Source organism: Pteropus medius, unplaced genomic scaffold (genome assembly GCF_902729225.1).
Source record: "Pteropus medius unplaced genomic scaffold, Ma_sr-lr_union100, whole genome shotgun sequence".
Lineage (NCBI taxonomy): Eukaryota > Metazoa > Chordata > Mammalia > Chiroptera > Pteropodidae > Pteropus > Pteropus medius.
In genome coordinates this window covers 10,214,385-10,241,768 of record NW_024354500.1, presented here as the reverse complement: position 1 = coordinate 10,241,768, position 27,384 = coordinate 10,214,385, and the positions used below count along the sequence as shown (strand labels likewise).

The 27,384-nt window shown below is 42.1% G+C and overlaps 1 protein-coding gene across 2 annotated transcripts in view; it reads left to right on the top strand.

The window, feature by feature from the left end:
• NT5E (5'-nucleotidase ecto) overlaps positions 1-22,084 on the top strand; it is a 45,438-nt gene extending 23,354 nt beyond the window's left edge. For both annotated transcript variants that reach the window (XM_039853278.1, XM_039853277.1), the window contains 6 exons: positions 14,164-14,361; positions 15,210-15,364; positions 16,464-16,569; positions 17,407-17,556; positions 18,799-18,999; positions 21,652-22,084. In XM_039853278.1, coding sequence (XP_039709212.1) covers positions 14,164-14,361; positions 15,210-15,364; positions 16,464-16,569; positions 17,407-17,556; positions 18,799-18,999; positions 21,652-21,815 — 974 coding nt within the window. In that variant the 3' untranslated portion in view covers positions 21,816-22,084. The remainder of the gene's footprint in view (positions 1-14,163; positions 14,362-15,209; positions 15,365-16,463; positions 16,570-17,406; positions 17,557-18,798; positions 19,000-21,651) is intronic.
• Positions 22,085-27,384: the final 5,300 nt, after the last annotated feature.

The following is a 27,384-nucleotide window of genomic DNA, read 5'->3' as shown; positions in this document are numbered from 1 at the left end:
AAACAAATTAGCAAGTGAGAATGACCAAATTTAATACATGCGTACGTATGGGAACTCTGCATACTTGAGAGAGTCAGAGACTTTACATGCAGGGGAGGTTTAGAGATAGAAAGGGAACGTGGGTATGTGAGACATCCTGAGCTAGGGATGAGGTAAGGTGCCTTGGGGGCTTCAAAGGGTCCTTGCAGAGAGATAAGAGGAGATGTTTAGCAAATAGAAGTTTGCCCTGCCATGTAGGTGTGTCAAAAGAGGTTATCGCTGATAATCTCACTATGGGCAAGGTCCCCAATTCAAGTTCTCCTAGATAGTTAAGGGACTGGAAGAAGTTTCTCTTGAGCCTAAAGCTAATATTGCTTGTAGCTCAAAATAACCCACTTACCACTGAGGCACATCTTGGGATGGCTCGTTCTGAACCCCACAAAAGCATACAAGTAATTTTTATTTTCCTAGCACCTTTCAGCATTTTAATACAATGAGTGCATGTTGCTTCTGTAATCAGAAAAAGAGATACATGATAAAAAGAAAAGAAATACAAGAGTGGGTCAGGAGTTCTTATTTCTGGTTCACTTGAAAGACCTTGAGCTGGTCACTCACCCTCTGAATGTACTAGCTTTGCTTCAAAATAAGGATGATAATGCTCAAAGTGCCACATTGTTGTAAAAATTATGTAAGATGGCGTATGGGTGTCAGAGAGGAAGAAACTTTCCTCTACCCTCAAGGTTCTTTTGGCCGGTCTAATAATTAAATCTATCTGAGAGATTAACGAGAAAATAGAGATTTGCATGTGTACATATGGGAACCCTACATACATGAGAGAGTCAGAGATAGAATGGTAAAGTGAGGTGTCTATGACATTTTGAGCTAAGAATGAGCTAAGGTGCCCAAGCCTTCAGAGGTGAAGAATTTTATTGAATAGCAGGTGTTCAATAATTAGAAGTTTGTCCTGCCCTATACATAGGTGATAAAAAAGTTATTTCTACTGATAATTCTTACTATGGTCAAGGCCCCCAGTTTAAATTATTTAAGGGAGAGGTAAAAGTTTCTCCTGGGCCCTCAGAGTCTCGGTTACCTTCAGTTCAAAATGATCCACAAGCCAGAGTGGTACATCTAGGGGAGGCCTGTTCTGAACCCCTTTAGTGGAAATACTTTATAAATAACTATATCCTGGCCTATAGTGGTATGGAGACTGTTCATCAGTAAAAACATGCCAATCAGAACTGTCTCGCATGCTAGGGCTGGTTTTCACGTAAGAAAATAATAACAGAATTTACATGGCTAATTCAAACCCTTCACAAGTATTTTGCCCGTGGGGAGACATAGGCTAAAGAATAATTTCAAACTGTGTTATACCCATTAGTGGTTGTGAAATCAATGTAGTGGTTTAAAAAAAAGTAGTTGTTTTTTTTTTTAACAGACTAGATTAAAATAGATTAGGCACTTAAACATTACTCATACGAAGGATATATTGTTTCATGGAAAAAGACTTATATAAAATGATGAGAACAGCTCCAGGCACATAGCAGGCAATACATAAGTGTGGTGAGGATGATGATGGACACTGACAGTGATGTGAACCTTTTTTTTTTTTTTATGTGAACTTCCTTAGTGTGGGCGATGTTGCAGGCAAACATCAGAGAGCCACTTAAGTCACTTCAGAGAGTCAGATAGACTGATTGTGCCAAGAGGAGGAAGCATCCGAGCAGCACTGGGTAGAGTGCTTCGGTGTCCAAGTCTGGCTGTGCCACCAGCTAGGGGTTCGATCCTGCCTCTGTCTGATTTCCCTCACTTGTAGAACGAGGGTGGTGACAACAGTACCTATTATAAATGCTCATTGTGATTTCATGTGTGTAATGAATGGGTGTAGGTGAAGAGCCTCAGAATGGGGGGTAGTATTTTAGCCATTCCTATTTCAGTTATGCCCCAGTTCTGTGGATAAGACCCACAAAAAAACTCTCTCTGGAGCCTTTTCTTAGCTTTTCTTTGGGGCAGTGAGTGTCAGAACCCTAGGACACAGGGCAGAAGCTAGATATCTGCTTCCCACCCCCTCATCCTTTGGAGTAGTGATTTCAAAGGTTTTTGACTATGATCCACAGCAAGAAAGGCATGGCGTGTGTGTGTGTGTGTGTGTGTGTGTGTGTGTGTGTGTGTGCGCGCGCATTCTCACATAAGCTTGTGCGCGCACACACACACTGGAAAAAAAACTTTCACAAAGCATCTGGAATGTATCCTGATGTTTTCTGTTCTACTGTTTTTTTTTTTTTTTGAAGTGCCAGTTACCACCCATTAAATTAATTTCTCCATATTGTAACTTGCCTATATTTTTAAAAACTCAGCCTTAAGTGAGGTATGACTAAAACAGCGCATGAGCAATCACAGGACTCTAACCTTTCCATTCAGATGCTAAAGTCATTCCCACTCCCTAGGGACTTATCTTAACACCATCTTCATGGATGTCCTCTTACAGCACCAGCTAGTCACCCACAGCCTTGGTGTGTGGCCATCAATTAGTGTGCCCTGGTGGGTCTGAAAAGGGCCCGTGACTGTGCCTAGCTTCTCATTAATTCTGCAGCCTGTCTTTTTGTTCCTGCACTTGGTTCCAGCCAATGAAATCCTGCAAAATAATATGTACCTTTTGCTAAGTACATGAATTTATGGTTAATGATGAATGACTAGATGAAAGAAAGATGCATGCATAAAAATTATAATTTGCTTATCCATAAATCTGGAAGCAGATAATTATAGTCTCTAAAAAAACTGCCTCTATACAAGCTTAGTCATTTATTTCACATTTTTCGATTACTTACCAAAATTAAACTTGTTCTCATGAATTATTCAATTTTGATACTCATCATTTTGAGGAATGAGTTTAAGAAAAGTAATAAGGTAATTCCAGAACACAATAGGAGATGAGGCATATTTACTTACTTAAGTAAATTTTCCTAGCCTTAAAAACAAAACAAAACAAAAAAACCCCCCTCCACTGAATTGTTTGAATTGAATTAGCATAAAGTTAAATGTTATTAGTTAATAAAAAAAAAAATAAGTTAAAAATAATACGTCTCTTGGAATTTTAAGTCTTACTGAGAATCATTTCAGCACACACACAGGACCTGCCACACATACACACACATACACCTGAAAGAAAACATCACAGAGCATCTGGATGGCACCCGCTATTTTTTTTTGTTTTATTATTTATTTGTTTAATGCTGGTTACCACCTATTAAATGCATTTCATTCTAGGACAGCTAGCCCATATTTTTAAAAACTCAGCTTTGGTGGTGTGCGGGGGAGATTGAAGAGGGTTAAGGGGGTCAAATACATGGTGACAGAAGGAGACTAGACCTTGAGTGGTGAACACACAATGTAAGATGCAGATAATGTATTATAGAATTGTACACTTGAAATTTATATGATGTTATTAACCAGTGTCACCCCAATAAATTTAATTTTAAAAAATAAATTTAAAAATATTTTTAAAAATTTTAAGCTCAGCTGTAAATGAGACGTGACCAAAACAGGACAGAATGGCTGTCCTCCAGGTGCTGAATACCATCCTAGGTTTTTTTGATCACAACCACTGTGCAAATGCAAGATCACCCATCATATCCAGATGAAGGGAGAGGGCTTCCCCCTGCCAGGCCTACAAAATGTTAAAGCTGCAAGGACAAGGATGAGGGCTAGTGTGCACATATCAGCTCTAAAAGAACTAAATCCATGTCTGTTGTCTTGGGAGAAAAAAAGTGGTAAAGTGAGTGCAGGTCAAAAGCTGCTGCAGGTGCTCTAGGGGACTCTGTTCTGGGCGCAGCCCGTGAGGGTACACAGACTCCTCGGAAGCTGCCCCTCTGTTTGCCCTCCCACTGTTTTAACTGATCTTTGGATTAGGCAGGCCAGTGTGACTAGCTGCGGCCTGGCTGAGTCCAGACATCAGTTTCTATATCTGCAGAATGACGGGGTTAGAAGTAGTAAGTCGATGATCCCTTCCGTTCTAACATCCTATTCCCTAGAAAGTCATCCATGCAAAGAGCGAGATTACTTACGTTACAAAATTTGGGAAAATAAAATATTTTGTGTGTTTCTTTGTTTGATTTTTGGCTGAACACCTGATAACTTCCTGAGGTTTACTGCAGTGAATTTACTTTTACCTCTCATTTCTTTGAGGCTCACACCTCCTGGGTGTACCACCCTCTGTCCCTCTTTATCTCTGTCATCTAATGGTCTCCAGGCCACTCCCCAACATCACTGAGAATTTCGCACCGAACTCCCCATCCTCTCCACCCCAGCTCCTGCCTTCATCCGGGCTGTGTCCGTACAGATGGCTGAACCAATACCCAGGGTTCAGAGCCCCTTGATCCTCGCAACTCTCACCCCCACTCCTTTCCGGCACCTTCGCTTCCGGGGCCACAGGCTGACACTCCGTCGTGTTGTCCAGAACGCCTCCATCTCCAGACACCCACGATCCACCTCCCTAGTCCCAGCCTCCGAGCCGTAAAGCTTTCTCACCACTTGTTTCTTGAGAGTTGGCCTCTTTCAGCCTTACTGAAACCTCAGTCTCACCAACTCCTCTTTTCCTCCCAGTCCAGCAGGCTTCACTTTCCTCTACTCGTTAGCCTGGAAGTGTCCATTACAGACTCTTGACCATGTCTGTGGCTGACGCGTAGAAGGCAGTTACCCAAGATTGTTGAATGACTTACAGATGCAGCTCCTTTGAAAATAAGATTTCTTTATTTGGTCAGTCTTTTTATTAAGTACTAATCTTCTTTGCTTCTGGAGGTAGGCACACATTTGTTGATGATGGAATTCATACCTTTCATTTACATATAGAACATAAATAATTTTAATGAGCACCAAATTTTGTTCTCAAAACAAATGTGGCTCATAATGTAAATATAAATAAGACAGACGAAAAACCTAAAGCTTGTTCTTCATGCTGCAGCCAGTGGCTAGGTGTGCGGTGCAAAGGGATGCACCCTCTCCCTGCCTCAGTAGAATAAGCGAGGGAGGGCAAAGGACTGTTCATCTCTTCATTAACTTTCACTCTTGCAGTTGAGATGATCTGGCCTTTTAGAACAAGAAGACGGTCTTATTATTCACCACATCCACAGGACAAGGAAACACTCTCCAGAAAGAACCATTCCTGTAAGTCAGTAAGGATTGCTGACACCTGTGGTTTGTAAAGTGAACTGGGAGGATCCGCCAAAAGCCAGAGGTGTGGTCTGTTAGCTCCAAAGATGATGTCCTTGGTGGCCCAGGGACTTACTTGTTCCAGTGGTGGGTCACTCATTCAGGACCTTTCAGTCAACTTCTAGCCACACCCCAGCCTCAGTACCAGCTTCCTTCATTGAGCAAAGTCCAGGGCCTTCTGGTTAGTGAGTTTTGCAACCACATAACAGCAATCGGTTTTAACTACGCCTAAGGAAACTGCTTTCCAAGGTAAAGTGGGACTGGCCAAACCCAAAATCTAATAAGAACAACTATAAATCACGGTCAAGGTCATTTGACAGGGTGGAGTTATAAGGAAAGCTGACAGCCAGCTATTGTAAAATCGTAAGGTCATTCTTACCTCAAGGTACAAGTCTCCTCCCAGGACTGCTGTTCGTTTTGCCTTAATTTTGCTGCCTGATGGTCTTCTGAGGAGAACCTCATTTCTCCTACCTTCCCACCGAGCATGGGTTGTGGAAAGGCTTTGGACTCTGACTGACCCCATTTCCTCCTGGGGTTGGTCACTGCTGTCTGGGCTTCAGCTTTTTAATTTTAAAAATGGTTACGGTGACACAACAGAGAGTGTTGTAGGTATTAAATGAGGTAATATATGAACAAAACTAGGCCCTAGAGCCTAGTATGTCCGAGGTAAATACGTCAGTTCTGTGATATTCTGCAACATGGGAAAACATAACATTAAATGAAAAAGAAGACAATACAAAAAATTTTTACAACTATATAAAAGGTTATCATCCAGAGTGTACCCACCTGAGAGTCACAAACCCTCAAGATAACTTATGGGATCACTCCTCCCTTTAATAAATAAAAAGGCTCTTTATTATACAAAACTTGAAGCACTGGGGGCTCGTGTCACTCCCTCTCTTCAAAATCTGATCATTCCTTGAGGACCCTACATTTGTCCTGGTCCCCTTGATTCTAATGTTGACTTCCGTTAAATTCTCAGTTGCCTCTGAGAATTTAAGTTGCCTCTTGCTTCTCTCAAACCATTCTTTTCTGTCCATGCAGCATAGACTCAAATATGGAAAACCGACCTTTCTTTTTGAACTTTCCAAACTCCATCTACACAAGTCAGTTTCTCTCCAAGTTTGCCAGTTACCACGGGGGAGTTGGCCACCGTACAGCACAGCCTGTAACCTGGCATGAGCCCCTATCTTCAAAGCCTGTGCTGGCTCCACCACAGGGCAGGTGGCACTGGTTTGCTGTTCTTCCTCGGCCCATTCCTCCCAGTCCCGCCTGTCTCCCCTCGTCCTGTTCTTTTCTTTACTCCGAAGCTACACAAAACTAAAACGTTCTCCCGCTACTTTTATGCAAATGATTAAGCACCCTCTGCCAGCACCACCACCCCCACCACCCAGCCTGGGCCTTGTCTGGGAGCCTGTGTGCCCAGACAGGCCTGCCTCCCCTCACTTTGGGGAAACGCAAAGGAACAGAGACACCAGGACCCTTGTCCTCCCCCAGGTGTTTTACTAAACAAAGTGGTTTCTCCCTAAAATGGATTCTGCCACCCATTTCTCTCCAGCCCCATTGCTATCCATACATATATATACACATTTTTTTAATTCACTGAAATTATTTTGGTCATTGACATAGCGTAGTGAGACAAATAACTTTTTCCTCTCCATTTGCCAAATCTTCTATTATGCTTGCTTTACTTTAAAAAAAATTTTTAACCTCTCTAAACCTTACAAATTTAACTCTTAATCCTAAACTTTATTAAAAGAAAAGTTTTCCACAGACAATTTACTGCTCTAGTAGGCTTTTTTTTTATTCAGCGATTCCTGAATTGAGCAGCATCCTATCTAGCAGATAGAAAGGGCCTCCCTCCGAAGAACTGTGTAAGAACAGCGTTTTGTGAACCAAAGTGAGGATGGGGACGAGGAAGTCACATTGGGCGTTTGCTCATTGGTTAAAGCACAGCCACTTTCCTTCAGTGGAGCGACAGGAAGTCTCGAGTCAGGTCAGGTAGCTCGAGCTGGGCATAGAAACGTGGTCACATTTTGGTCTGCCGACGCAGGACTAATCTGGTTAATAACTCGAACTATTTTAAATATTTTTATTAAATTTGCAAAAAGATACACACTCACTTTGAGAATCTGGCCTAAATACAGAAATGATCAGATGTATCTCATTACATTGCAAAGATAAGAAACCAGGCATGCAATGCTTCCTCTCAAGCAGCCCAGATAGTCTCCCACAGTGCTCTAGTTCTCAGTGTATAAATTTTCCCCAGACCAGGAAACACATAAGACTGTGAATCCGTGCTCCTCCGTAAGGGAATTCCTAAATACTGCCAGGATTTGGAAGCAGGGCTTTGGCCTTCCACAACAGACGATCTCCAGGTTCTCTTCGATAAGCTTATTTGAATTGTGTCCTGCATGCTCCATTGCTCACCAGCGTGATGAAAAGGAGTGATTTGTGGGAATCAGCTGAATACAAACACACAGCATTTCCCACTGGACCGCTGGATGAGACCACCCTGGGAATGCCTTCTCCAGCTGCATGCTGGTTTCTCCTAAAAAATACGTTAGGTTTACATGACTCTATGGTCACGTGTACATCCTTTTTAATCTCAAGAAATTAGGTATTACTTCTGAAAAGAACACTTAGCGAATGGAACTACATGTTAAGATGAAAATCAGTCTCTCTCCATCCCATTTCTTTGGACTCTGCAATTTAACAGGCCACAGTGATGGAACCAGAGGATGGTTGTGTTATGATTTTTGTTTTCATTTTTTTCGTTTGTTAGATAAAACCCCGTTCTGGATGGTTGTGTTATGATTTTTGTTTTCATTTTTTTCGTTTGTTAGATAAAACTCCATTCTGTAATGTAAAAAGTGAATGGGAAGTCTGGTATCCAGAGGGATACTAAACCATGGGGACGGCTACATCCTACGGGAGAGATGAGGGTGACGCGCAGCTGGGTGTGTCACTCCTTCCCTGCTCTGTTGTCATTGAGCAGCCTCTCCCAGCCCCATAAAGATGAAGCAAAGACCTTAGGCCTGGCTCCTCAGAGCAGCGAGATCCAAAACACAGGGCACTTGTTGGAGCTCTGTAAATATCTGCTAAGTGAGTGAGTGATGCATGACTGCCCATTGGCACCCTGCTTTGTCCCCTGACTTGCCCCAGCCAGTCAGTACTGTGTACAGCAGATAGCCTGAATTGGATTTCAGGCCAGCTTCACCTAGACCATCCGCCCTGGGTACTACTCGAAGATGCATAATCTCCTTTAGACCTCCCAGTCATCACTGAATGTCCAAGAGCAAGAATTTGATCAGTAACTCGAAGCATGTGTAAAACGGAGGGACACAGTCCCAATATGGAGAGTATTACATGGCCTCTTGAGTTCCCTGAAGGGGACGTAACGGAAGGTGCATCATAGTTGGGTACAGAGATGGCCAGGGAGACCATGACTAACCCCTCTGGTTGCCAACCACCTCTTGTCTATGCCGGGAAGATGGGAGAGAGCCTGGACACCTGGAGCTGCTCCTGTACGAGAGGCAAGGGACATGGCAGCTGGCCTGACTGGCTGGGCGCAGAAGGCATCTCCGTCAGCAGTCTTCATGCTGTGTCCTGAAGAGCACCCGTGGCCAGGAGCCTAAAGCTGGACTCTGGCCCCAGCACCACCGCGCCCTCCACAACCTGTTGTATGTCTGGCATTGCCACACAATTTCCTGTATGCAAAACAAGTTCATAGCTTACAAAAAAAATGTTTAACCACTTTTGGTCTAAACCACTAATTAAATCTCTTATTTTACAAATTTAGGAAATAAATTTAGGCACCAGGAGCTCCATGTCTCTCCCAAGATCGTGAAAGCAGATTGAAACTGAGCTAGCACCAAAACCCATTCTCTTGACTCCCAGCTCTGGTTCCAATTTAGGATCCCCACAGAGCTCATTAGTTGAGGAAATTGAATTGAGGGGAGCAATGCTCCCTTCTGAAAATAGATTCCACTACAGGGAAAGCATACAAATCTCGTCTGATCTGTGGAAAAGTATTGGTGAAACTACTTAAGCTTAAGTCATCCAATCAACATTTATTGAGCACCTACTACGTGCTAGGCAAACTCCAGAGACACAGCAGTCCTTGCACTCATTGAACTTATTGTCTTGAAAGGGATATTGACTGTTATGTAAAATTCCCTGGGGCTGAGAGACCAAGAAAGAGGTCAACAACTCTATCATTTATCAAGAGTTTATTAAGAGAACTTAATATGACGCTTGTCTTGGGCAGTGGCAAAATGATGGTGGATATCATCATTGTGCAGTGTGGCAGGTGCTAAGGGATTATATAGGACAAGACAGGATGGATAAGGGTCCTGGGGCATGACTGCCCCAGCTAAGGGGAAGGTGCCCTGCATAATTGCCTGAGGCAGGGTGACAGCTTGTGCCAGGAACCTGCAAGCCTGGGGCGTGGTGGAGGGGTGAATCAGACAGTCTTTGAGGGGATTTTGGGGAAGTAATCTCTGTTCTGGCCTGATCTAGCCGGTTGGTTTGGCAGTGGTCTCGACATGGAATAGTCTCTCCTCCACATTGACCCTGATCAGATTCTTCTTAAAGCATGCAAATAAATCAATTATATTATATTGTGGGGAAGAAGAAACTTTCCTCTCCCCTTCAAAGTTCTTTCAGCTGGTCTAATCGTTAAATCTACATGAGGCAGATTAACAAGAGAAAATAATCAAATTTAATTAACATCTTGACCTACATAAACGAGAGATTCAGAGACAGAATGAGGAAACGAGGCATTATGACATTCTGAGCTGAAGATGAGGTAAGGCACCTTCTAGAGGAGGTCATTCTCAGGATAGTAAGATGAGCAGATGTTGAGTAATTAGAAGTTTGCTCTGCCCTGTAGATGGGTTAATAAAAGGGTATCTCTGATAATCTCTTATTATAGGCAAGTCCCTAATTCAAACTCCCCTAGGTAGTGGGGTCTGGGGGGCAGAAGTTTCTCTTGAGCCCAGAGTGTCTCAGTTGCCTTTAGCTCAATAAGCCACATACCACAGAGGCCCATCTTTGTGTGACTCCCTTTGAAGCCAAGCTATATATAATTACAAAGCATGCTATGATGTTGTAAGAGCATGTATAGGAGGACTCGACCAAGTCTGGGGGCTCCCTAGAGAGTGTTCTCCTGAGGAACTGACATTTAGGCTAAGATCAGAAAGATGTCCAGGAGTTAACATGGTATATGATTATTTCTAATCTTTTGAGCATCTATCTGAGTCAGGCTTCACTTTATTGCGTTAACTTCTTTAATCTTCCCAACAACCCTGTAAGGCAGGTATTATTTTCATGATGAATAAACTGAAGCGAAATGATGTAATTCACATGTAGACCTCGGGCTCCAGGTCTTACTCCATATTCCAAAGCTATGGAGGTGGGTGTGGCCTAGGAATGGGCAGAGCTAAGATTGTTGAAGTGCTGGTCGGATGGTCTAGAGGAAGCTGGCAAGGTAAGAAAGGGCCACATCATGTAGGTGTGGTAGTTTATGATATTCATGTCAAAAATTGTGTTTTACCTAAGGCCAGTAAGAAATATTTTAAACTGGGAAGCACATGATCATATTTATTTATTTATTTGTTTGTTTGTTTGTTTTATTTTATTATTTTTTTTTTAGGCAAGGCAACCCTTGATTGACCTCACAGGTTGCAAGGAGCTTGTCAGCTTACAATCCCTTATTTTTTATTTTTTACGCCTACAGCACCTGGTCTTCCTAGGTGGTCTCCCATCCAAGTACTAACCAGGCCCGACCCTGCTTAGCTTCCGAGACATGATCATATTTATGTTTTAGAAAGATCACTCAGACTGTTGCGTGAAGACTGGATTAGAAAGAGGGGAAGAAGAGATGTACAGAGACCAGTTAGGAGGCTGTCACAGTAGCCCAGGCACAAGATAACGGTGACCAAAACTGTGGCTTGCCTGAAGAGATATAGAGAAGTAGACAGTTTAAAACAGTCTGGTGGAAGCAAGCACTTCCAAGTAATTTAAAAGAGAGACTCAAGTCCTTTTGAAGTAATGATGTGAAATATGCCGATCAATTACCAATGATTTGTATCTAGTCCCATATAGGGAGTTTAGAAGTTAGTAAACTGGTTCCCATAGACATTAAAATCATAGCATGGACTGTCTTACAACACAGTACAACTCATTCAGTCCATTGAAAACCATGTCAAACGCCTGCCCCCTGTCACCACATGCTCCACCCTCAGCCCCTTCCAGCCACCAGGAAGGCATTTGCCCAGGCTGCTCTGGCCAGGATTCCCAGGGTAGGGCCCCTCAAGGTTCCCCTTGGCACCCACACTGTGCTAGGAAATGCCCCATTTACCAACTCCTCGGCCTCCCCAGATATGCTTCCCAGACTATTTTCTAGATGGCTGGAAGAGAGGGAATAATTTCTCTCCTGCCAAGATGACAAGTCAGGTTTCTAGAGACAGATGTTTGGCTCTGTGTAGAGAGAATATTTTGGGTGTGAGCATCTTTGGCAGAATAGAATGGTGTGGAAAATGTGAAGCCTTAGATTGTTTCCTCTGCTAGTCGTTTTCTGGGGCTGCCAAGTTGAGGGAGAGCAGAGAGGGCTTAGCTGTGGAGGAGGCAGGGATTAGCCAAACTAGCTATTGCCTCATCCACATGAGACGTGTCCTCCTGGTTCTTGATTAAGTCCTCTTAAAATGCAGATGACAAGTCTTGTATTCTCACAACAGGAACATAAAGGCCTTTCAGAACTGGAGAATGTTCTTTGTCAGACGGGCACCGGGATTTGTAGCTCCTATTTGTAAGTACGTGCTGATCTGATGAGGCATTCAGCCGATCGTCAGATTCCTAACTTTTACATTCTGTTTAAGTTCAGCTATGTCTAGGGAAGACAGAAGAATGCTGGCTGAAAAAAAAGTCAGCCTTGTGCTTCTCGTGGATCTCCAGGAAACTGCCAGGCTTCCTTTCTGAAATCGATTTAGCGCTATTTCTTCCTGGGTGTGCGTTTTGCGCCACCTTGTGGGCATATTGGGAACTGCATCTCAGCTTCTCAGGGCTCAGAGAACCACCTTCTGTAAGAACCCCAGCTGAGAACGTTGGAAGGGGCTGCCACAGCCCCTGGTTCCCTGAAGTAAAGACCACGCTCGGGCTTGCCCAGAGGAAGACCAGCTAAAAATGGAATGATGATGAGAATGTTAAACTTTCCCTGATCCTCTGCAGTGCATCAGATAGATGATCTACGACCGCCCTAGCCAACTCTGCTTGTTGCCTATGAGGCTGTACACTGCAAACAGAGATGGGACAAGGCCTGCACTGCATCTCAAATCAGGTGCTTTTGAAAAAATTTACAAGACTTTTTCTTTTTTTCTAGAGGGAGCAAGAAAATAAGGAAATTAAGGTTGGCAACAGCTACTTCCTGTTTGTGAAATTCTGGTATTGCAACACTTCTGCTCTGTGGTTATTGAGCTGGAAGGGGGCTGCTCTTGGCACAGAAGCAGAGCAGGGTGAATTTTTCATAACATTCACTGCAGCTTATCTTAGTTGTAAAGAGAAGCCCAGAAACAGTGTGGGGCGCAAAGGTGCTGCCCTGGGCTTGCATCTGACTTGGTAAAGGGCCTTTGGCAACCAGCCCTTGCAGGCTCTGTGAGAATAGCACTTTGTAGGCTGTGTTAGGTAGTGGAGAGGACATAAGCTCCAGTGCCTCACAGCCCTGCTTTTTAATCCACTCTCCTTCACATACCAGCTGTGTGTCCTAGGGCACGTTGCCTGTGACAATCAATCTTCTAGTCTATAAAGTGAGGATAGTAACAAGACCTGCCTCGTGGGATGCTTGGAGAATTAAATGAGATATAGCCCAAGGCCTGGCTCTTGGCTGGCTCTCCTAACTAACTGGTCCACGTGAGGAACCAACATGTGCTCTCTGTAAACATCTGATTGGAACAACTGCTCATGGCCGTGGTGAGGGAGGTGATAGGAACAGTAGCACGGGTCAAGGATATCTGCCCACGGTCTCTGATTCGTAACAGCCCAAAATAGGTCTCTGTGGAGATAAGATACGAACTACAGCATGCCTGAAGGACGGGTGCAGTTACAGAACTGAAACATGCCAGGCGACTAGAGGCCAGAGCCCATGTGGCTTCCCCCGTGTGGCGGAACTCACCACCCTCATGCAGGCCCATGTCCAGGAGGCAGCGGTGGGGTGGGCCTCCCAGCCTCTTGGTCACGAGTGGCTCCCACACTTTTCCCCAGGAGTTCCCTTTGAGACGGAAGTCAGCAGACGGGGCCGGTGTGAGATCTGGCCGGAGTGGGTAGTGTGCATGCCAGTCGGCCACCAGGGTGAATGTGGCTCTTCCAAAAGGCACCTGAGGGGACACAGTATTTAGCAGCAAAACCTGAAGACAGCCTTTTGTCATGTCCATTCATCTTCCATTAAAGATTCTAAGTGCTGGAATGTGTGCCCAGGGTTTCCAGAGGTTGTCATCACCTCTGAAGAGAAAGAAACATTCATTTACTGAGTATCTGCCACGGGCCAGGCACTATGTTAGGGAGTTTAGACATGTAATCCTCAGCTGCCCTGTGAAGTAGGAATTGTTATTTCACCCACTTTACAGGTGAGGAAACTGAAGTACAGTGAAGTGAAATGGCTATCCATCTGGCTAGTGAGAACGGAGCCAGGGGCAGGATGGGGGTAGGGTCATCTTAGCAGCATTGTACCTTCGTGTCCCCCACAGCACCAGGCACAGTGCCCTGGATTCAGAACGAGCTTAACAAATGCCTGCTGAGTTGAGAATGGAAGGATTCAAGTGCCAAAAAGGCAGATGCCCAAGCTGGGCCCTGAAAGACTAGCTGTATAGAGCTGCAGCTGGCAAGTCATCAATTCAGAATTCACTGTCATCTGGCCAGTGGCCTGCTGGCCTGCGCCCAGCCTTACAAGTGCTGACTTGGTCCACTTTGGCTCTTTCATTTTAGGCAATCCACCTTCCAAAGAGGTGCCAGTTGGGAAGTACCCATTCATAGTCACCTCCGATGATGGACGGAAGGTTCCTGTGGTCCAGGCCTATGCTTTCGGCAAATACCTAGGCTATCTGAAGGTTGAGTTTGATGAAAAAGGAAACGTTATCACTTCACATGGAAATCCCATTCTTCTCAACAGCAGCATTCCTGAAGGTACCTGAAATTCATGGCAATGTTCCACTAATTCAAAAATTAGATGGTTGGATTTCTCTTTCTCTTTTTCTCTTTTCTTTCTTTCTTTCTTTGTTTTTTCTTTTTTTTTTTTTTTTTTTTTTTTTTTTTTTTTTTTTTTTTTTTTTTTTTTTTTTTTTGTTAGTTTTGGGACAAGACTATAATACTTTTGAAGAATTGAGCTTCTCCCTTTATCCTTTCGTGTATAAGACTTAAAATACACCCAAATGCCAAAAATCTCCATTTGCTTCTTCAGGTCCTCTCAGCATCAGACACTGTGTCACTGCTTCTTGTACCTTTTCAAGCTTTACCCTGGCATGAGAAAGCCATTCTCAGCTCATGTCCAGAAGAGAGCTGATTATGGAAGCAAAAGGATTCAAATTATAAATACACTTCTATGCTGCTTTCTCCCCTGCCATTTACTGCTTTGCCACAATCAAATCAGGGATGGACGAGCAGTGAGGGGCCGGGACCACATGGACAGGAGAACCTCAATAGGTCCTTTGTACTTGACCTTGGGCCTTTCATCGCCCACCACCACCACTAATGCTATCCCAGGCGGGCCAACAGGTACTCAGACAGATGTGATGAGTTGATGTTCGAATACTCAGCATGACTTTAAGATCTATTCCAAGTCTTATTACCAGAAAACAGAACGGCAGTTCCTAAGGAAATTTCACAGTCAAAACCAAAATGTACATAAATATGGTAAAGAAATGTATACTCACAATAGGTAGACGAAATGGCGTGTGATTCCTTCTCTAAAATTTAGGCCAATGTGCAATGTGCTTTAACTGCAGGCTGATTTTTTTTTTTTTTTTTGCTTCCAGATCCAAATATAAAAGCAGACATTAACAAATGGCGGGTAAAATTAGATAATTATTCTTCCCAGGAATTAGGGAAGACGATTGTCTATCTGGATGGCTCCACTCAAACATGCCGCTTTAAAGAATGCAACATGGGCAACCTGATTTGTGATGCTATGGTGAGTGGTCCCCAGGAATGCAGGGGGCCTAGTCCTAGGGAGGGAGGAGAGGGAGAAGAGAGGAAAGATGCAAGGAGGGACAACCCGATAGTTACAGCATTGAACATTTTTTAAAAACTGAGTGCCTAGACTAAAGCTCTTCCCACTGAGCGCCTTTGGAAGGAACGTGAACTAGACCGGCGCTGACCATTGCTTTAATGATTTGCAAGAACTGAAGCATTTATTTTAAGGTGTTCATTTCTGGATGTCTGAAATTTGGATGTTGCTTTCCTTTTGCAAGATGGTCAGAATACATGAACTGTACTACGCTAAAGATGCAGACATAGTAGATAAAACACATCTGCTTGGGACTAACTTGGCCAGATCGTGTTTCACTGGTCTGTCTTATTGGCTCCAGAGAACCAGGCCTAGTGTGACTGAAACCTCCTTCACAAGTAGAGAATGGCAACACATATTTATAATAAGTCACCCATGAAAAGCAGCCTTCTGTTCACCTGTCTGCAGACAGATTGGCATGGCAGCCCCCTGGGGGATGCTAAGCCAAGATCTCCTAGGTCAGCTCAAAGCCCACACCCAGGGGGCCGTTTCTTTGTGCTCTGCACAGTGCCTGGGACACAGCCACACCCAGCAAGTGTCTGCCAAGTAAAATGACAACATTTACGCTTTCCAAGGTAAGACCAATGCTGCAAGAGAAGTAGTTAAAGAGAAGCCAGTACGTGGATGTTTAGCAAAGAGTCTCGAAGGGAACACCCCAGGCTAAAAGCAGCGTTTACCTGTTAAGAGACTGGGGCAGGTGTAAGAAAACTTGTTTTTGCACAATTTTTTTTCACTAAGGCCCACTGGCCTGGGAGTACGGGAGTCTTAAGAGAGGGGGCTCAAAGCTACTTGCTTTTCAGAGTCTGACACAGGACTGGTCATAATATCTTATTTTTCTTCTCGGAGCATAAAACTAGTTCTAACTGTACTTGAGAAATCTCTGGAAACACAGGAGCAGGGAAAAAGCGGCTTTATTTCCTCAGTAGCACTAATCAGATTTCTGGAACTGACTCTAAGGAAGAAGACCCAGAATGACTAATGTAAATTCCTGCTACTGTTGCAGATTAACAACAACCTTAGACACTTGGATGAAACGTCCTGGAACCACGTGTCCATGTGCATTTTAAATGGAGGTGGCATTCGGTCACCCATTGACGAGCGGAACAATGGTATGCTCCCCAGGCTCAGCATGTTCTCTCTGACCACGCCCATGGGCAGCTCAGCTGATCTCGGCCACCAGCCATGTACCACAGTTTGGGTTAACTGCCACTCAAGTCAGTGCCTAGCCCAAAGGGCACACACACACTTGTGTGTTCTTAGTACGCATACACACATGGAGGCAGCAGGCTAGGGTTAGTGGAACCCAAGCTTGAGCTAAACTTCTGACTCACAAAGCTAAATAGGAATTGCTGCTGACATATGCAAAATATTCACAGCCTTCACCTAGATATTTGGAAAAAGAAAGGCAAAATTGTCTTCTGTGCTGGATAATGTACCACTGGATTAAATTTTTAGTGCATTTACAGATAATCCAGGATTATATCATATGGTGAAATAAACCAAGTAGACAGATACTCCAGATGCTCTTGCAGTCTTCCCTGAAATACTGTCAAGACCAGTCAGTCTCACTGTAAGCCCCAAGCTCGTCTCAAGGACAGGCAGCAGGGACAAACTGACCGTCTGGAGGAACTAGGCAATCCTTAACACCACTGAACATCCAGCCTCAAACCAGGAGATCCAGGGCAGGCCACAGGTGTATTTGGAGCCACAGCCATTTATAAGCTCTCACCATCTTGTTCAGTGGTGGAAGACATAGCCAGAGACATATTGAATCTGTTTCCTCCCTACATGTCAGGAACCACTTAGACATGGCTGATTCTGTCCTAATAGCCCTCCACGGCCCCATGTCTCCTTCAGCTCCTCCGTCAATTCTAAAGGAAACTGGTCTTGGGGTAAGCTTGTCATCATGCTGTTTTCCTTCTTGCCTCTTCGGTGACTACACTCAGGCACTATCACCTGGGAGAACCTAGCTGCTGTGTTACCTTTTGGAGGTACCTTTGACCTGGTCCAGTTAAAAGGTTCCACCCTGAAGAAGGCCTTTGAGCACAGTGTGCACCGCCACGGCCAGTCCACCGGAGAGTTCCTGCAGGTGGGCGGTAAGTAACCCTCCCAGGGGAGGTGGACTTTCCTGCTGGTTGGCTTAGCTCCCCCTTCCCCAGAACCTGTGGCCAGATTTGTTTGGGTTTTTCACGATCCAACACCAGTGCATAGTCTTTTAATGCAGGGGTCCCCAAATCCGGGCCGTGGACCGGTACCGGTCTGTGGCTTGTTAGGAACCAGGCTGCACAGCAGGAGGTGAGCAGTGAGCAAGCAAGGTAAGCTTCACCTGTATTTCCAGCCGCTCCCCGGCACCAGCATCACTGTCTCAGCTCCACCTCAGATCATCAGGCACTAGATTCTCACAGAAGTACCAGTCTCTGGTGTCAAAAAGGTTGGGGGCTTCTGTTTTAATGGCTGTGGACTCCCAGACCACTGAAATTAGGTCAGAGTCAAAGCCCCAAGGCCCTGGCAATGAGTAGTAATATTTGCCACGCCTGATTTGGACATATCTAATCAGTATTAACATGGATGATTTCTGGAAGGGGCAGCCTGCTGCATAGACACAAAGACTTCTGAAATGCTTTTGTCAATAACTAATTCCAGTCCAATGAGCTAATATTTAAATTAATATTCTTATTTGACTTTCAAACCGTATTCTGGCCTCATTTTTTTGACTGTTGATGGTGGGCTCCACTCGATGGGTATGATTGCTTTGTTAAGTCCTCCCTCTGTAGAACACCCCACTGTTGGGATTGAGGGGCTCCAGAAGGTGGTAGGGCCCTTGCCTGCTGCCTGTGGGGTAACCCAAACATTCTGCATTTTTCTAGGAGAGAGTGGAGAGAACAGCAGGGTTTCGATGCTCTGGCACAGTGCTGGGTAGTTGTATATTTTGCGAAAAACATGCACGTCCCAATTATTACCATAGTAGTTAGTCTTCTTTGAAATTTTAACAAATGTTCTGCACCTCTCATCTATTTCTCACCTTCCAAAGCCTCTGAACCAAGTTGCTGGACCAGTTCATTCAGGATTTTCAAAACATGTGGTTTCTCCCTGCAGTCGCCCCTTGCCCATTCTGGGCCAGAGCCAGTTTCCTCCCAGTGGTCCTTAGACCTCCCAGGACTCAAGAATAAACCTAACCAAGAAAGGGTAGCTGCAATGTCACCTCACCCTCCAAGCTCGAACTAAATGAAAACCAAGCCCAGTGCCCCAATTCCAGGTTTGAGCCAAAATCCCTTTCTTAGAAAACAGAAATTTCCCTTTGGATCCAGTGAAAACATACAGACTCATTTCTTTTCTAGGAATTCACGTGGTGTATGATCTTTCCCAAAAACCTGGGGACAGAGTGGTCACGTTAGATGTTCTTTGCACCCGGTGTCGAGTGCCCAGTTACGAGCCTCTCAAAATGGATGAGGTATATAAAGTGGTCCTCCCGAGCTTTCTTGCCAGTGGTGGAGATGGATACCAGATGATAAAAGACGAAGTGTTACAACATGACTCAGGTAAGCACAGTGTCTCTTCCTCTCCATATCCCAAAGATACTCAAGAACAACAAAATTGATCCGAAGAAGGGAGTCAAGTTACTCATGATGCCAGGAGGGCGAAGCCAAAACCAGAGCCTGGCCCCATGGGGCCGACTCTCTCTTTGTTGGAAAACAGCAGCTTGGTGTTGGGGGAATATGTGCCCTGTCTCTCTGCAGCACACGTACCCATCTATCCAAGCCCAGGGAAAAACATTTTTAAATCAAAAATGTTTTAAAACTCTGTTAAGTACATATAAACAGCTATTTAAATTGTGAAATATAGATGAGCTTTGCACTTACAGGAAAAAAGCACCTCTAGAACTTTAGGTTGGACGTGGAAAGCCATCATATTAAATTATCTAAACTTTCTTAAAGAAGCTCTTAGTGTGACTAGGTCAAGGAGTGGATGAGGTATGCCTCCTGCTTTCAGCACACTGGGTTGGTGGAGCAAGTCAGAGGAACCACACTTGACACCAGTCAATATTTTTGGCAGCAATGAGGGTCATACACCCAGTCTCATTTTTAAAAATCCATTTGAGAACCACTTCATGTTAATAAAGTCCATTGACAGAACACGCTACCCCTTCCTTTTCTGTAGGGCAGAAACCAGTGTGCTTACAAGACTTACGCACAGCTTCTCTGAATCACCAAGATAGATCTCTGCCAGCTTCCTTCTCAGCCAGACCTGTCATTTTAGCTGTTTTTTCCAAGGAGGATAGAGAGCAGAGCCAAGGCAAAGGGCACTGGCTTATTCTTTGCATTCCATGATAGGAAATGGAAGGGCAGGCTTAAAAAGTTGTCCAAAGAGGCTGATGGCTATGCAACACCCAATCCCGGACAGATGGGTGTTGGAGAGAAGGAACTCACACAGAAAGGAGAGGAAGCCTTGGCCGTATGGGTTCTCTACCCTGGCTATAATTAGAATCACTAGGGGAACACTTTAAATACCAATACCTTGGGCCCAACTTTTAAGAGATTCTAATTGGGTTGGGGTAGGTCTCTTCTAGTGATTCTAATGTATACCTGGGGGTGAAGGACCACTGCGGAGTTCTTAAGTATTCAAGTGATAAGGGTTTTTTATTAATATAATTGACATAACATTAGTTTCACGTGTACAGCATAATGATTCAGTATTTGTGTACATTGTGAAGCGAGCACAAGTCTAGTTAACATGCATCACCCGTTACAAAAAATATATATATTTTTCTTGTGATGAGAACTTTTAAAATCTTCCTAGCAAATTGCAGATATACAATACAGTATGAACTATAGTCACCAGGCTGTACATTACACCCCCCAAGACTTCTTTATAACCACAAGTTTGTACCTTTTGATCCCCTTCACCCATTTTTCCCACCCTTCACCACCCCCTGCCTCTGGTAACCACCAGTCTGTTCTGTGTATCTATTAGGTTGGTTTTGTAGTTGTTGAATTCCACATATAAGTGAAATCGTACAGCATTTGTCTTCTTTGACTTATTTCACTTAGCATAATGCCTTCGAGATACATCTGTATTGTCCCAAATGGCAAGATTTCATTTTTTTTTAATAGCTAAATAGTATTCCTATGTGTGTGTATATATATCTACATATATACATATATAGACATTTCACAATTTCTTTATCCATTCATCCATTGATGGACACTTAGGTTGCTTCCTTATCTTAGCTACTGAATGCTTCAATGTACATGGAGATGCTTATTTTTCAAATTAGTGTTTTCATTTTCTTTGAATAAATATCAGAAGTAGAATTGCTAGATTATATGTAAATTTTTTTTTAATTTTTTGAGGAAACTCTATAGTTTTCCATGGTGGCTCCAATTTATTTTCCCACCAGCATCCTCACCGACACTTGTTATTTCTTGTCTTTTTTATGACAGCCATTGTGACAGGTGTGAGGTGATATCTCATTGTGGTTTTATTTGCATTTCCCTGAGGATTAGTGATTTTGAGCATCTTTTCTTGTGTCTGTTGGCCATCTGTATGTCTTCTTAAGAAAAATGTCTGTTCAGATCCTCTGCCCATTTTTAATTGGATTTTTTTTCTATTAAGTTATATGAGTTTTTTATATATTGACTATTAACCCCTTATCAGATATATGATTTATAGAATGGTGTTTTAAAAATAAAATTGTAGGGTCTCTATGGGTTTGTTGTAGTTACAAGCAACTAGTATTTATCAGCTCTCCTCTCTTTTGGAAATGAAGTTTCTACTCTCTCTCCAGCAATTATGTGAAAATGATTCTGAAGCAGGCAAGCAAAAGAAAGCCACTTTTATGTCTCAACTAATTGCTCTTGACTCAGTTCCCTCATGCCTCTGCTCTGGAATGGTGTAAAGGCAATAATGTCAACAACCTCTTTCTGAGTCATCCCACAGCTGAGACGACTCTGTTCCTCCAATTATCCAATATCAAATAACAGGCACATTTCACACCTGGAACATGAAAAAGCAACCAATTCTTTACACTTCTGATCACCACTGTTCTTCTCTTCTGTGACACTGTATCTCTGCTTATGAATGGAATATCTTCACTCTTATAATTACAAAGGACTTTAGAGAAATACATTGGTTTTCCCCCTCTTACTGTTAACTGGTACTTGTTCTGTAAAATAATGTCTCTATTTTTCTAGGTGACCAAGATATCAACGTGGTTTCTCAATACATCTCAAAAATGAAAGTAGTTTATCCAGCAGTTGAAGGTCGGATCATGTTTTCTACAGGAAGCCGTTACCATGGAAGCTTTTCTCTAATATTTCTCTCACTTTTGGAAATTATCATTGTTTCATACCAATAGCCAAAAACTCATGTTGCCATTAATGTGTGGAATTGGTTTTTTTTCTCAAGAGATTTAAGCCTGCCTTTTAGGAACTGGCTTTGCGATGGTTCAGACCATCCTCTCAGGCTCCTAGAAGCTGAGCTTAGAGGGTCATAAGTGATCACTCAGGGTCAATAACTTAGTGAACACACAGGAAAAGAATTTAAAATGGACTCTATGAGGGGAAGGCCAACCATCTTTAGTTTATACATGCAAATTTTAATTAAATTTTATTAACAATTTTTAAACCTCAGAAATCATTTTTCTCCCTTATAACCATTCTAATACAGCAAACAATTTATGTTTATATAGAACTTTATCATTTACAAGGGAATTTTAAGCACATTATCTTATTTGATGCCCATAACTTACTTTGGTAGGCTAGGCAGGTGTTGTTTTTCCCATATGACAGATGAGGAAACTAAAGCTCAGAAAAGGTTGACTTATTCAAGGCCATACAATTAAAAGAGACAGATCTAAGACTTGTACCTAGGTCTTCTGACCGCAAGTCCGGTGCTCCTTCAATTATATCCAATTGCTGTTCAGAATGATAGTTGGTCTCATCTCTTTATATCTAGCAATAGCCCCAAGCTCATGAATGACAAGTCTCTGCTTTATTTCTGGTCTCTGTTTTTTTCCTTTTTAGCTCCTGCTGTTATAGCAAGTTTAATGGACTAAACACAGGGTAGCATTCTCTCTTGTACCCATGTGCCTTTGATAAGTCAGGGAACAAATGATGCAGCAGCCAGTGGGAAAGGCCAGAGGTTGCAAGTCAAGGGGCAGGGAGAAAGGGAAGAACAGGGCACCCAGGAATGATTTACATTACAGAAGAGAAAGACCTAAAGGATATTTAGATTTGTTAGATAAGTATTTGCTAAAAGAGTAGCAGCACAGTGCCTGATACATAGTATTTAAGATGCTAATAATTTTACGAGATTCCATCAGTTCTGCCCCTATGCTCTTTCCTCCTTTCTTCCTAACATAAAAGTGTCATAAGAGAAACCTTCTAAGATGAGGTATAATTCTAAACCTGCACCTGTCCTTCACCAGCAAGTGCCAGCACTGTATTTAGTCATGACACATGTGCGCGCATGCACACATGTGCACACACACACACTCCTCCCCAGTTATGGAAAACCTAGAAGGGACACAAGGGTTGACTTTTAAAATGATATACAACAGAACTTTGAAGTCAGCTCTGCCTCCAAATCAAACAAACAATCCTCTTAAATCATTCTCAAGTACAGATATGAAAACTGCCTAGGAATGAGCCCCTCTGCATGAGTGCTCAGGAAATATCCAGACTGATGAGATTTTTGTCCCAAGAACAAACACTTGCTTAAGGTGGTAGTAGGACCATGTGAACCTACTTAGCATTGCATAAATGATCCAACAAAAATGGGAGCCTTCACCTTAAAATAATAGTAAGCAAACAGCAACTAGAGGTTTGCAGAGGATGTTTGTTTCTTAAAGTTTACAAATATTAAGTACTCTTGATACAAAATATATTTTTAAATTTAATAAACTGTATAAAAGTTGTTACAGGAAAATAACCCCCTCAGTTCTATGAATATACAGATTAGCTATAAACAAATGTCTATAAGATTGTAAGAAAAATTAGGGTAAGGTGCAATTAGGGTATATTTTATATTTTATGCTTAGCCTAGTAAAATAGGATAAATCCTATTACAGCAAAAATTTTTAAAGAACATTTTTGTAAGTTTTCTAAATATGTGTGCATGTATTGTACAGTGGTTGAAGAAATTACCTCAAAACACTTTGCTACTGTAGATTCCAAACAATAAAATTGAAGATATACAATTTGTCTTTAGTAGTTATTTCTTTTCTCAAGCAAATAACTATAACACAAGACCATATGACTAAAGGAAAACTCTGTGACAGTTTATCACTGATATCATTTCCATTGCCACCTGATAACTCTCCCTATCCCTCTTCTCCTCCTCCAAAAAATGAAAAGAAAAATGCATGTAATTCTTAGGTAGGCAAGAAGACTATATAAAGTATTTCAAGTAAGACTACTAAATTTTTTGGCTTTTGTGTACAGAATCTAATGTAGAAACTGTTGAGGTCTACCATGGTCTCCTAAAAATAAAAAATGTCCAAGTGAGTGTTAGGGATTTTAACTAATTTATCTGAACTGGTTATGAATCTAAGAATCTTCTTCAAGCACACACGACACAATAGACCTTGATCCCTCACATCTTAAATCCACTTAGTGGCAGAGTCACCTTCAGCATTTTGCAACAAACAGGAAGCTGGGTTTCTTAGAATAAAGTTTAGACTGCTCATAACTGTCCATTAGAAAAAGATGCTCCCTCAAGGAGTATGGAGTCCCACGGATGTGTGGCTAGGCTTGCCAAAATTAGGAAATGTCCCTGATTAGTTTCATGGGGCTGTTATAACAGTGCCACAAACTGGGTGGCTTAATAGCAGAAATTTATCATGTCATGTTCTGGAGCCTCAAAGTCGAGATCAAGTTGGCAGAGTTCTTTCCTTCTGAGGGCCAGAGGGACAATCTGTTGCAGGTCTCTCTTCTAGCTTCTAATAGCCTCAAGCATTCTCTTTGCCTCAATGAAGGCATTCTCCCCATGTTTTTACATGTTCTTTTCCTTGTGCATATGTCTGTATCTAAATTTCCTCTTTATGAGGACACAGTCATCATACTGGATTAGGCTCACTCTAATGACTTCATTGTAATCATCTGCAAAAACTCTATTTCCAAATAAGGTCACATTCACAGGTCCTGGGGTTCAGGACTGAAGTCCTAACACAAGACCTCTACATAGTTCCAGAGGACACAAATAACCCACAATAGTCACCTGGCATGATCTACATAAAGAGCTGGGGCAGCCCCAAGGCAATCAGCGGCTTCTGTGTCTGAAATTGTTTCACAAGTAAAAAATTATAATTAATGTAATTTTTGTGCCGATAAAATGAGATATTTTAGAAGCCAATCTGGCTCAATTACAGCAAATCAAAAGGAACCATTTTTTTTTTAATCTAATGAAGTCAAAAGGAAAAGCTTTAAACTTTTATTACAAATTGAGAGATCTTAAATCTCTTTTGAGTAGTACTGCGACCTCTAAGAACCTGAATGAAATACTTCATGGAAATATTCATGAAGTTAGCAAATAAGTTAACAAAGAAGCTAGTTAGGGTATAAAAACAATTTAATCCATGACAAAGATGGCCAGAATATTCAAAGCAGCAATGGAAATTATAGACTCTATTCATCGGGATTCCTGGTTACAAAAAAAAAAAAAGGTCTATAAACACAAACATATCAGAAGAATATTAGCTAGTTCCCAGAATCATCGAGCATGGAAAGTCTGGCCTAGAAAATGGAGAACAAGCAAGAAAAGTGAGGCATGGCTTAAACCCTGCCACAGGAACAGTCTTCATACACCAACTTGTGCTTGCTGCTGGGTTCACCTCCACCACAACTGCATCCAAAGAGCCTTTGTCCTTGGGCCTCCAATCAGAAGGGAGCATCTAAGGAGCTGAGCCCAAATTGTCTTTCATAAAGACAGAAGGCTGAGTGAAGATTTAACTCCACCCTTTCGGCTTCTGTAGTGAAAATCAGTATTCTCTCTCCCAATTACCTTGGAATTCCTCCAAATAAAGATGTTTCATTCTGGAAAATCAAAACTGAGAAATGGCCCCTATGAACATTCTGAGAATTCTCAAGCACAACAAATAAACGCAAAATAGTATGTTAAAAACAAAAACGCTATCTTCTAAGTCTGTCTGGAAAACTATACTGAGCTCTTAACTTTCTCTCCAACACCGATCATTCACATGTGTGATATCCAGATTTTTATGAAAGCCAAAAACACCATAAAATTAACATTACAACTTTCCTTTGGTAAGAAAATCATTAATTCGTAAACATATTAGTAATGAAATCATCCCCTAAGACATGTTGATATTACTTTACAAAGAAAAATAAATATGGCTAATGAAATTTCTAATTTAGCTTGAAGTTTTTAATTTGATGTTGATTTTTTTTCAGACATACATGCTACAGATGAAGGAAGGAAATCAATACATTTAAAGAATAAACATAAGTTTTATTTTACCGGTACAATCAAAATATGTTAACTTTATATATTAGCATTAATACAAACAGCATTCTTGAAAATTCAACTTATCACGGTATAAAATTTTGTAATCATAACTTTTGTGTCATAACCAAGAAATGCTTATAGCATCATTCACCTTCAACACAGATATTACTCTACTCACGTTCTCTTTGTGCAGCCCTGCCTTATTCCTTATTGAACACTTGGGTAAAGTGAAAAGAAAAGATGGGAGTATAAAATCAGACATCCCAGACACTACTGGAGAATAAATCACAATGAACAAACTAGCAATGTAACATCAGTAATGACTGTCTTCTTAAACTACACCACAGATCAGTAGGCTGCTAGCTCCTTGAATATCTGATCCCTGCTTAACTCTACCCATCCCTATCTCACTCAGGAAAGCCCACAACAATGCAAGTGAACGAGAGTAGCATTACAAGGCTAACAGGGAAGGCAGTATAATTCACATTTAAAATATAAATAAAAATAAATCACAGAAAGTACAGTACTTAAATTTGTACACTGTAATAAATTACTACTCATCTCCTTCAAAACTAATCAAGACACAACAGTGCACTCAACACCAGAGCTGAGACAATTGCTAATCTCCACAAAATACCAGCCATAAACTTAATGCCATAAGGTTAATTCCCAACAAAGGGAAAAGAATGTATAACTATTAGAAATATTAGTAAATTATAAAAATTAACACAAATTCATATGATTCATAAAAGGTCATTAATCTATTATAAGACCATATGAATAACTTTTCATCAATACAGAAAATTAAAACAGAATAACTTTGTGCATTGGTGCAATTCAACAGTATGCAGTGCCTTAGTAATGCCATTCTCTATCCCTCTGGTGCTCAGTTTACCTGCCACCCAAAACTTAATTGTATCTGTCAGTGTCCACATAGCTGCATCTCTTACACACTTAACTTCTTTTAATTATTCAAAATTTTGGCCACATTCAGAATATCTTGTTTTTCTGGTTATTTAGCAGGAAAAAGTCAACATCAGTCTTTGTGCTCCCTTATAAATTCTCAACAGTTATAACTCTACAATGGCCCCTTCTCTCTCTCTCCAACATCCCTCTCTGCTTCTTCCGTCTCTTGAAACATTGATTTGATTCAGAAATCTGTGAGTTTGAGCATAAGTCACCATATCCTAAGGTTGGTCGGCATAATCACCTTACCTAGGCATGTGCCCTGTTGTCTTCAACACTTCTTTCACTCTAGTAACAGTCATACAGAAGGTGAGGGACCTAGATTACATGCCACAGCCCTGCCTAAAACCTTTCATGTTCATTTCACTCAACTCACCTCACCACCCTCTACAAATGATTCTCTTTATATTGATCACTTTCTTAGTGCCAGGCGGTGCTGGGGTACACAGAGGTGAATCAGGGATGAGTAAGACACATCTCTGCACTTATAGACT